Genomic DNA, 12,301 nt, shown 5'->3' with positions numbered 1-12,301 from the left:
TTTTTTTCATATACTTCTTTTTGTTTTCCCAATCTGCTGGTTCAATAAAATCTTAAATTTTATTTTGACAAAATCTATAATATATTTACATTTAAAATTCATTAAATTCATAATTAATTTTATAATATATAAATTATATATAGATATAAAAGTTTTAATTAATAATTTTAATATGTCATGATCATGTTATGTTCAGAAGAGGTAATCTCACATTTCTATCTAAAAATTGACAAAATTTACAAATATATATCTTAACTGCAGCCTACCAAACAGAAGAAATATAATTGCAGCAGTTCTTACTGTATAAAACCAAATGAACTAGGTATAAATATGACTGTAATATTTGTAACTGCATATACTTTCAATTATATTATTTCTGTAACTATATCCAACCAAACGGTCCCATAGAGAGGTATAATCTTCGAAGCTGCAGTAACATAAAGGGGCTGTTTGGTTGTATGCATTTGCAACTGACTGCAGTGCAGTTGCAAATGCGTGCAGCCACAATTTCTTTGTTTGGTTTAATATAGTTGAGTTCAACTGCTGCAGTTCCAACTGCACAAGAAGGCCCAAATGCTGCAGTTGGAACTACATTCAAATTGGTCGTAGTTCCAACTGCAGCAGTTGGTGAGGGATAAGATCACCTACAAATTATTAATAATAAATAAATAAATAAATAGCTAAATAAATAAATAATATATGTGTATAGATAAATAAAAATACTTATAAATAAACTCATACTAATAAAATTTTTTAGACAATACAAGCTTTGTGCAAAAAATTAATTTTTTAAAATTTATTTTATTTAAAATATAAATATAGTTTTTTTTTTCTAAATTTTTATAGAATGTGATCGTGTATGTTAATTTAATAAGTTTTAATTAATTATAATTATTAAATTTGATAAAAAAAAAATGAGAGAATCGTTTAAATTTTTAAAGTTTGATTTACATATTAAAATTAAATAAATTAAAAATTTTAAATGTGTCGATTAATAAGTTGAAGAATTATTGAAAAATATAAAAATATTATATATATCTACTTATTTATTTATAAATAGTAAATTTAAATAATTAATAAATTTATACAATTATTTTATGTTTAGTGAAGGTAACCTCACCACTCTATCTGAAGAGGTGACAAAATTCATAAATACAACTATCAGCTTCATATTACCAAACAGAAGAAATGTAACTGCAGCAGTTGCAACTGCGTAAAACTAAACAGACTAGGTGTAGTTATAACTGCAGCATTTGCAACTGCAAGTATTTCCAACTACACTGTTTCTGCAACTACATCCAACCAAACGACCCCAAAGTGTTTCTTTATTCACTAAGCTATTTAATTTGGTGCCAATCATTCAAAACTATTGCCATCATCATCAAAGCCACTGCATTTTCTCTCCGGTGAACATATTTTTAGATTGCACCTCTCCAACACGAACAGTATTTTTATGAACTATTTACCTATCTAGCCTCTTTACAAAAAAATATTCCCTATCTAGCCTTCTTTTGAAAAATATTCTCCATCTAGCCTCATTTTCAAAGATTAGAGAAAAAAAGAGAAATTAATACCTTTAATATATATTAAGGGGTTAAGTGGGGGAGATTATCTTTTTCTCTCTCCTCTCCTATTTCCCGAGATCCTTTCTCACTCTCTAATTTTTGCGTATAATTTATTTCATATCGATTTATTTTAAAATAGAAAATTTTTATATAGCGCATCAACCAATTCCAATCTTTTTATATTTTGATGGAAATATTATGCATGGTTCGGAAGGAGTTGATTATAATGGTCCTAATCCAAAACTATTTGAATTTCTCGTACTTTAGGTTTTAATACATTAAAACATAAAATTTATAGGCCGAATGAGATCAAGATTATTTTGATATAAAAATTAATGGAAGAGGAGAGAGAAAAAGATAATCTCCCCCACTTAACCCTTTAATATATATTAAAGGAATTAATTTCTCTTTTTTTCTCTAATCTTTGAAGATGAGGCTAGATGGGGAATATTTTTCAAAAGGAGGCTAGATAGGGAATATTTTTTTGTAAAGAAGCTAGATAGGTAAATAGTTCTATTTTTATCTCATATGTTTCTCTAAAAAAATATATTTTATCTATATATGTTGTTTCATCAAAATGACTAAATAACGGTCAATATCGACACGGACCAACGGCTGGGATTTGAGGACCCGACCGTATACGGTGTAACTGTAATTTTCGACTTGGAGACGCTACTGTGAAACTCACTTATTCGGGAAAAATAAATCGCGTAAATTAAAATAATTATATGAAGAAAATAATTCTGCTATTTTGTACGACTTGTCGGTTTAAACCCTTCACCCCCGAACGTTCTCAATTTAAACCGTGCATCGTCGTGTTCTCCCTCCTCCCCTGCTCTCTTTTCTCTCTCTCGCGTCTCACCGTTCGTAGCTCCGTCGCCAAAAACCCTTGTCTAGGGTTTACAAGAAATCAGTCCCTCCTCTCATGGCGATCGAATGCCTCGTGCTAGGTACCATCTCCATCATCTTCTTCCCTCCCTCTCTCTTCTTCTTAGTTCCTCTCTCAATGGCGCGTCGATTCCTTTCTCTTTCATCTTCTTGCTTATTTCTTCTCTCCCAAACCTTAATATTCGCGCAACCCTCAGGAGCGGGGCAAGAGGTGGGGAAGAGTTGCGTCGTGGTCTCGATCGGGGGCAAGAAGATCATGTTCGATTGCGGGATGCACATGGGCTACCTCGACAGCCGCAGATACCCCGATTTCTCCCTCATATCGGAGACAGGGGACTTCGACTCCTCCCTCACATGCGTCGTCATAACACACTTGTAATCTTTCTATTCACCCTGTCATGGTTTATTATTCTCAATATTGCTTTGAGGTATTGTATCAATTATGCCTATACTACCTGTTAAAGGCAGGAGCGAAATCTTTATATTGGTTCTTTAAGCTGTTCTGTAACTTTTCTAGCCCTACTCTGAATTTTTCGGTAAACAGATCATCGGGTAATATTTATGCCCTAGAGACCTACCTAATCTAGGTGGCTCGGAGATTGCAATCTCCTAGTTATTTTCCAGAATACTTAAGTTTCATCGTAGTTCTTATTCTTTAGCCCGATTTTAATTTGATTCCTATTTTAATATAAATTCATTCAATTTAACATTTATCAGCCATCTGGATCATGTTGGGGCCCTTCCTTACTTTACGGAGGTTTGTGGGTATCACGGACCCATTTACATGACGGTGAGATCATTGATATTCTGTCTCTTTTTTTTAGTTTGCTAAGCTTTTTCTACCTTAATGCTTTGCAATTATGAATTGACTGTAATCAGTTCTATGTATGCTATTTGGGATCCAATTTTTTCTGATTGATCAAACATTCATAACTCAAGGGAACATTAACAGGTTTGCCTTTTGGGGATGACAACAATTAAACACTCGACTATCTAATCTAATAGTATCGTGTGTATTGCCTAGTTTTTAAGCCTTCTTTTGGATTTCGTTTTTGGTTGATTTTATCAGTTTTTTATTCTGCAATTTTTTTAAAAAAATTTTCAGAGCATTGTTAACTTGTTATAGTTGTCATCTTCTTTATCATCTCGATTACAATCTTTTGCACAATGCACATCAAGAAGAAATATAGCTGTATAGTTTTGTTTGTTTTGGCTTGCAAAATTTACGTCTTAACTTATCTATGCTCTTTTTTTTGGTGTTTCAAATAGTATCCAACTAAGGCTTTGGCCCCAATAATGTTGGAAGATTATCGAAAAGTAATGGTTGAACGAAGGGGAGAGGAAGAGCAATTTAGTTATGATCACATTATGGAATGTATGAGGAAAGGTATCTATTAGTATTCCTTTCCTTTTTTTAATTCAGTCTTTATTGGTGCTTTCCTATTGTGCATAAACCCTTTTTTTTTTCGGTTTAATTCATTCCCTGTATTGCAGAGAGCTTTTATTATATTATGTATAACCTCTGCTTGAGCTAAAAATGAGATATTACTTTGTTTGCCTAGAGATAATTTTTTCCCTTCCTTCGAAAAGTGTCCTATGCTACCAATGTCTGTGTTCTACTAATTGTGCAAAAAATGTCTTAGTTTCACATATTTGATTTCTATGTGATCTTCTACTATTTCTACTCATTTTTTCCCTTGAATGCGGGGCTATAATTGTAGTTTTAGGTCTTTTCCGGTATCACAAGTGTTCATGAAATGAGGGTTAAATAGTTTTAGAATCTTCTATTTATGAAACTAGGGGAGCAAGGTTCCACGCAGACATGCCCATATTTTTCTCTAACGTTCAAATGCGATTCTGGGACAAACATATAGAACATAAAATAAACACATTCTTTTGTTCTACAACATAGATCATTGTACATAACTTGTCCCATGGCATCTATATAGTATAAAGTGAATTTTCACTATTTGTTGTACACATTAATGTTCAAGATTAGGTATATATGTAAATGACAGGTTATTCTGTTATATGTTTATAGTCTCCATTATATGTATCTTTGCAAAGGATTGGCAGTACGATTCAGATATGTTACTTTGATTCTTCTGAAATCTTTATCTTAGTTATGTACTCTTTTGTATGTCAAAGCTAAGATATTTTGTATCATCTTCCCTTGTAGTTATTCCACTGGATTTGAAGCAGACAGTTCAGGTCGACAAAGATCTTCAGATTCGTGCCTACTATGCTGGGCATGTATGTCAACTTTTCTTTTGCTTTATGTCAAACTTTGCCAATGATTTATCTACTTGACTGCTTCTTCATTTGTTATTTGTTGCGGTGAATGAAACTTTGGAATGCTTTAACCTACAACAGCCGCTTTTAGTGCTTTAGGGCTCTTAAGCTTAGATTTTTGTGTAGCTTGCAAGTATCAAAGCAGCTGCCATGGGGTAAGCATTCCAAACTAGGCCTCGGTGGAGAATGCCATTGCCATGTAATTTCATGTATGGTCGAATCTAATTTTTTATGTTATATATTGTAGGTCAATTTTGTTTTTCTGTATATATTTAATCGTACAACCTTGATAAGTTGGTTGTCTTTTAGTTACTCTGCTATTGCTATCATTCTCAAGCATTCACGTATTTTTTGCTTGAATTAATTTTCTTTTCTGTTTCTTTCTCCAATTTTTAGTTTTTTACTGATTATTTTTAATTCAAGGTTTTAGGAGCTGCAATGATTTATGCAAAAGTCGGAGGTAGCACCATGGTCTACACTGGTGATTATAATATGACACCGGATAGGCATCTTGGAGCAGCTCAAATTGATCGACTGCGGTTGGATCTTTTGATAACAGAGTATGCTGAATCCTAAATGTTTTATATCTGTTGAATTTGTTAAACTAGTGTTGTGAATATGCTGATATTTCAGCTTAATAGTCAATTTAGGAGTTCAAATTAACCGGTCTTACTAATGATGTCAGATACATATACTATTACTTAAATGTTTTGTCATCATTTCTCTGCTGCTCTTACTCATTTGCCTGATAAGACTGATTTGCTCTTACACTGCATTATGAGACATGATTAACTAAGATTGTAAGAGTCTTAGACTTATTGATTATAGTAATTGAGGCTTGCACTAATCCTTCCCATAATTCGATGATCTTGATTTTGCTATACCTTTGATTTATTTTTTGCACACTTAATTATGATAATGCCTTCTTGATTATACTATTCTCGCCTATGTATTCTCACAGCTTTTCTCCTTCTGCATGACTTGCTAAGGTTAATTTTCTTTATTTTTTTCTTTCTTCTAGGTCTACATATGCGACAACTATTAGGGATTCAAAATATGCTAGAGAGAGGGAGTTCCTGAAAGCTGTATGCTGACCTTTTCATCATACACATTTTTGCTCTTTATCTGATTATTCTTTTTCTCGTCCTTGCTATAACAATATTGTGTGGGCATGCAAATTTGTTATTTGATAGAAGTGCTACCATTAGTCAGCTTCAATTTGTCCCATTTACAGAGGAGCATTCCGCTCTAAGCAGTCACAGAGATCCTGACTAATCAGTTGTTGCTGAAATAGCTGCCTAGTTGGTTTGATCTCTTGTATGAGCCATAATTCTTCATTTTCCTGTAGCTGTTCTTTATTATCAATTTTTCTTATATATATTATTAGCAATACAGATATCACAGAAATCTAAAGGCCCAAAAAGAATGGCTCATAATTCAGCAATTGTGAAAGATGATACATCAGTCGACCTAAGCAGAATCTTACATAAATTAATATGGCCTGTGTTTCTGTAAAATCTTTGAGCGAACCATTGTGCATATAGTTCAGTAGGATGTGCATCAATTGTGCTAATATTCATATAACACTGTTCTTGGAATTCTAGTTATGCAGTTTCACTTTTGTTTTGCTGATTTGAAATTGGAAGCCTGTTTTTAGGTTCATAAGTGTGTTGCCGGAGGAGGTAAAGTTCTTATCCCAACATTTGCCTTGGGGAGAGCCCAGGTAATTTTCACTATGTCTTTTCATTGTTTTCTTAAGATTTTTTTTAGATTTCTATAATAATTTTTTTGCATGTGCATTAGGAGCTTTGCATATTGTTGGATGACTATTGGGAAAGAATGAACTTGAATGTTCCTATCTACTTTTCTGCCGGTATGATTTTTCACGCTACCTTTTTGACTTGTTTCTTGGTGAATGACAATCATGTTTCTGATCTCCTAAAGCTGGATATGTTAGGAAACTTTTATGTTTTCTTTCAAACATTGTGACCACGTGATATATACTTCAGCTAACATGTGACCACATTATAAACGCTTAAACTAACATCTGAATTTGTTACAATCATTTAATCAACTTAACGTGAAGATGTGCCAGGTCATCCCTTGAAAGAAATACATAATTTTCCAGGCCCGCTTGTTTTTGCATGCTTCCTGCATTTAAAGCTGATTTGTTGTTTGTTGGTCATTCTTTTCCCTACCATTAAAAAGGTCGTTTGGAGGAAATAAGCATGGGAATATGACTTCTATCCAGGATAAATCTTTTAAGCAGGTCTGATTTTATGCAATAAATCTTTCTAGACAGAATAATTTTTGGGCCTTTTCCCACCCTAAACTATAAGCTTTTGGAGCCTAAAGCAATCGCATTTAGACAAGTCATTCTATTAGCATGTGATAATCATGTTAGCCAAGAGATAAGCAAGCTGCTGAATACTTGCCTGCAGCTTCCTATGGGATGCTGGACTATATGTGGTGCATGCCACAGCCTTGGCTCAGAAATTACCGTGTAGATTGATGAAGAAATGCTATTTTCTTCTATTGTGCCTCATGTTATGACTTCTCTGAGCTACTTTTAGGCTTATTTGTTATTCTTTTGACATGTCAGAAGTAATAGCAGTTCATATCATTTAGGGGAAATCTTTGTATGAACTAAGATCCTTGTACATGGTGAATGTATAGTAGTAAGTAGTTCACAAGGGAATTAATAAATTCAAGCTGATTGAACTTGAAGAGAAGAAATCTGAAGTCCAAGAATGAGAGTCCCTTTGGGTCATGTGGAAACATTGCCTATTTGGATTGGATGGAGATCCTTTGGTTTGCTTAAGTTAACTGGTTCATCAGTCTCTGTTGTTGGTGTAAGTTGGAGGACTTACCTGCAAAATAAATTAACTTATACTAAAGCGAGGAGCTAGAATTGATGTCGATTACATACACCTTTTGGCTTTATGCAAACTCTATACTGGGAATTTGCAAGATGGTGAGAATAGCGAAAATATGTTATGTTGGAACAAACTTGCTTGCTAGTGAAACAGGTGATTCATGTGGATGGCATTGTGGTACAGATGCTCTCCATTATTGTTTCTTAAGCTTATTTTGATGGAAATTCATTGTGTCCCTTTAGGATTCATCCCAAGGAAATTTTTAAAGTTTAAAATCTGCTAACTTTTACACAACGGAAAAAGCACCAGAGCCAAGCGCCATTAATCCATTGCTGGTGCAATAGGGTTGTATGTGTTGTTTTGCTGCTACACACCAGATTATATGTTATAAGTTTCAGAAGAAGCTGGTTTCTTCCAGAGATAAATTGTATTTAACACAAAGTAGTTGAAGGGAACATTGTCAGATTCTTGAAGTTTGTAGGCCATTCATATTATACAAATTTTTAGTAACTCAAAAGTGATATGATACTGTATGTTTAATATATGTCTTGTTAGCAATTTGTACCATTTAGTTACATCCTCCATATTTGTGATACTAATTACGTGTGCCATTTTTCAGGATTGACCATTCAAGCTAATATGTACTACAAGATGCTTATTGGATGGACCAGTCAAAAGATCAAAGACAATTACACAAAACACAACCCATTTGATTTCAAGCATGGTACTTTGTTGATAACTGAATTACTTTGTAATGAACATTGCTTGTTGTGGAACTATGCTACTTTTCTCAAACTTAACATCACCTTAATTTTTTTGACATTACAGTGTGCTCTTTTGAGCGCTCACTTATAAATGCACCTGGACCATGTGTTCTTTTCGCTACTCCTGGTATGATCAGTGGCGGATTTTCTCTTGAAGTCTTCAAACACTGGGCTCCATCTGAAAAGAACCTAATTACACTTCCTGGGTAACCTTCTCAAATTATGTTTCAGATTTTTGTCATATAACATTTTTCTTTTCTTTTGCTGGAAAGGATTGTCATATGGCTATAATTGTTTATAGTTTATTTCTCTCTCGTCTCTATGCAGATACTGCGTTGCTGGAACCATAGGGCATAAATTGATGTCAGGTAAACCTACCAGAATTGATTTGGATGCGGACACCCATATTGATGTTAGATGTCAGGTCTTTCCCCAACCTCATACTCTAATGTGATGAAAGTTGATTTGGTTTAGAAGTAATAATAAAAAGGGAAAATAGAATTATTACATAAAATAAGTTGCTTCTTCTGACTTGCTTGAACTTATAATGCTAATTATTATATATGCAGCCTATTCTAACTAAGGCCATAATACACAATGGCATGCACCCAATGTCAAAAGATTCCCTAAAGTTTCCTCTAAATAATATAAATTATCCGATCTTATAGCTGCACGAACAACATTCTAGCAAAATTTAACATTTAAACTTACAATGCACATCATATTACATTCTTTTCTGGCATTTATCCTTCCTAGAATTTTTTTAATATTATTTTATTTAAATTTATTTATTTTATTTTTTGCACAGTTTGCATATGACGAGCAAGGTACTCTATTGAGCGTTGTGGAAGAACTATCTTATTTGTTCATTGCCTTTTGGAAAGAAAGTAGAATTAGTTTTGAGCCGTTTTTTGCATGTTTTTAGCTATTTCTTAGAGATGGGCCATCTATTGTTAGTATTCTTATTTTTGTTTGAACCTCTGATGCAAGAATACATATCTTTCATGTTCTCATTTGAACTTTCTGCTAGCACCAGATTCATCAGCTATCTTTCAGTCCTCACACAGATGCCAAAGGGATAATGGATCTAATCGACTTTCTTTTCCCTCAACATGTTATCCTCGTGCACGGAGAGAAGCCTAAAATGGCCTCTTTAACAGAAAGAATTCAATCTGAGCTGGGAATTCCCTGCTATTATCCAGCAAACAATGAGACCGTGCTTATTCCTACTAGTCAAAATGTGAAAGTTGATGCCACTGGGCAGTTCATGAGGAGTTGCCACAATGTCAACTTGAATAGCATCCAGGACAAACCTTGCATATCGAATTTTAGTACGAATAATTGTGAAGTCTCAGGAACGAAAATAGATGCCAGTAAGATGGTCATCACAAGTTGCTGTAATGCCAACTTACATAGTACCCAAGACAAGCATTGCATATCCAATGCTAGTATCAGTAACTGTGAAGTCTCAGAATTGGCAGGAGATGAAAATCTTACCGAAGGCATTTTAGTGATGGAAAAAAGTAAGACTGCAAAGGTTGTCAGCAAGGATGAGCTCTTGCAGATGCTGGGTGCAGAAAAGCATGTGGTTCAATTTGCGCGCTGCTTTCCTGTACGGCTGAGTAACCGGGAACAGTTTCTGCCTCACGCTGCTAACCATACTACGCTTCAATTGTTGTGTAAGAAATTGAGTAGTCATGTCAAATGCAAGTATATTGAATCTTTTTCTGATCATCTCCAGTTAGATTCTCTTCGAATCCGTATTTGTTCAAATGAAGATTGCCCATTTCGGACAAACCAAAATAAGTATTGCAGTTCGTCGGTAATTTATTTCTGCTGTAGTTGGTCAATGCATGATGAAAATCTGGCCAGCAAGTGTCTAGAGATAGTAAATAATTTAGATTCAACAATCCAAGATTCAAATTTGGCACAGGAGGAGGCACCTAATGAGCATCTGCAATAGTTGTTTGTAGCAAAAAATATCATTGTTTGAAAATATTACCTACTATTTGTTGGGGAAGGACATGGAGGTATGGTTCCCAGTTTGCACTGCTAATAACTTGGTCAAAGATAAGTTACAGTGTGTATCAATTTATTGGGGGATATAAATGTGATGGTAACTTTGCTCGGTTGCAGCTCGTTTACTTTGAGATAGAGGAGGAAAACTTTGATGTTTGTTCAGTGCTGAAGTGTCATGATGTGTTATTTATTCTTGGAATGGGCTTATCCAACTATGTGCAAGGTTAAGAATACACTTGTTCGAAGATTTGGTGTGTGCCATGTTCAAAACTAGTTGATCTACTCCTCAGGGCATGCAAGGATTGCACATGCAGAGGTAATATTTAATTTTGGTTTCAAAAAGCCATGAAATATGCACTAAAATAGTTAGTACCAATTTACAGATACATTAACAGATCTTCGGTTACTAAAGCCGGACTTGTTCTATGGTGGATCAATAAATGTTGAACAGGCTTTAGTTATCTCGGGTTTATTTGAAGATCATAGCATTAGTTTGTTTCTTAACCCAACTACACATATTGTGTAAATAAATTCTTTCAGGCTAGATTGACTAAAATCCGATCTACTTTTATTGCTAACTGCAAAAAGTAGTTTCCAAATTATATATTTTTATTAATTTTCCTACATGGTGCTTTTTATGGTTGAAACATAGGAACAATAGAATATTAGAAGCCGGACAATATTTTATATACGAGGATATTCCACCTGCACCCTCAGCAAAGTACACTAATATACCCTCCATCTGTTAATGAGTTGGAGGGTACACAGGTTTCTTGGTTGTATTGGTTGTTATGAGCTGAAATTTGATCTTTAATATTCCTCCACATTCTAACATTGTCATGTAATCCATTTTATTGCAGCTATTCCTGTGGTTGTCTCTTACTCCAGGGGCCTTCGTTGAAGCATACGAAAGAGAATATTATCCTTTTCGAGTTGACTAGAATTATCAGTAATTTTTTAATGTATGTTTTAATGTCTATGCAATCATGCTACATTGTAAAACAAGCCTTCAGCATTTGCTGAAAACACTCCGGCTTCCTCGTGCAAGCATATTATTTCGCCCTTGCTTGTACGACTTTCTTGTAACATGGTTTTAGCATGGCCGTTACAGCTTCCATGATTGCTGCATTTTCTGGTCGTATGTATTGTTGCATTGATCAAGAATTGACATTATGAAATGACGGTACTGCAATGGAATCTGAATTTTGTGAACTAAGCTGCAACAAACTAAATTTTTTTCTTATTAACTGGTGTATACTAAACTTAGCAGAATTGCGAAGAAGGATGTATGAAATGATATGAAACAGGTGTTGTACTCTACAAGCTAAGTTTATGGAGAATTGTGTTTAAATATTTTTATATTTAACAGGATGTTATTTTCTTTTTAACTAAACTTAATTCCAGAAATGAAAGATTGTTTCGCCAAGTTTTTAACATTTAATCTGACGTTTGAGCATTTCTGGGTAAATTTCTGGAGCTGTCAACTTTTGTTTTTAATATTAAATATTTAATAATTTCTTAAAAAACTTTCTAATAGTTAATAGATTTGTTTGGTCTAATTGTCGTCCTGTTTATCAGATGCATATCAATTTGCCTCACGCTAATCCGATCAAGCGCCACATTGCGTGAAGTGTTGATTCAGGCACCATGCGAAGTTGCGTTGGAGGACAAGCCACGAAGCTCATGGTGGCCCACTTAATTATTATTAATTCCTATGAAAACGGATATGGCATGGGCCTTTCTTTTTCCACAGCATTAAAACATAACCTAGCTTGGGTTTTGGTGCGATTCGTTACTGAATCCATGGGGCAGCTATCATTAATTAATATGATTGCGAAATTATTGATGTACAAAATTAGTTGGATATCAATTAATGCGTAATTTAGATTTGTAATAT

At 34.1% G+C, this 12,301-nt stretch overlaps 1 protein-coding gene across 1 annotated transcript; it reads left to right on the top strand.

The window, feature by feature from the left end:
- Nucleotides 2,356-11,620, top strand: LOC109706608 (cleavage and polyadenylation specificity factor subunit 3-II). The gene is made up of 14 exons (XM_020227551.1): nucleotides 2,356-2,515; nucleotides 2,651-2,828; nucleotides 3,171-3,243; nucleotides 3,723-3,840; nucleotides 4,633-4,706; nucleotides 5,169-5,305; nucleotides 5,767-5,830; nucleotides 6,403-6,468; nucleotides 6,549-6,618; nucleotides 8,241-8,345; nucleotides 8,450-8,591; nucleotides 8,713-8,809; nucleotides 9,422-10,720; nucleotides 11,265-11,620. Exons 1-13 carry the CDS (start codon nucleotides 2,491-2,493, stop codon nucleotides 10,346-10,348), a joined length of 2,076 nt encoding a protein of 691 aa, XP_020083140.1. The 5' UTR covers nucleotides 2,356-2,490; the 3' UTR covers nucleotides 10,349-10,720; nucleotides 11,265-11,620.

Source organism: Ananas comosus, linkage group 2 (assembly GCF_001540865.1).
Source record: "Ananas comosus cultivar F153 linkage group 2, ASM154086v1, whole genome shotgun sequence".
NCBI lineage: Eukaryota > Viridiplantae > Streptophyta > Magnoliopsida > Poales > Bromeliaceae > Ananas > Ananas comosus.
This window is presented reverse-complemented; position numbering and strand designations above follow the sequence as displayed.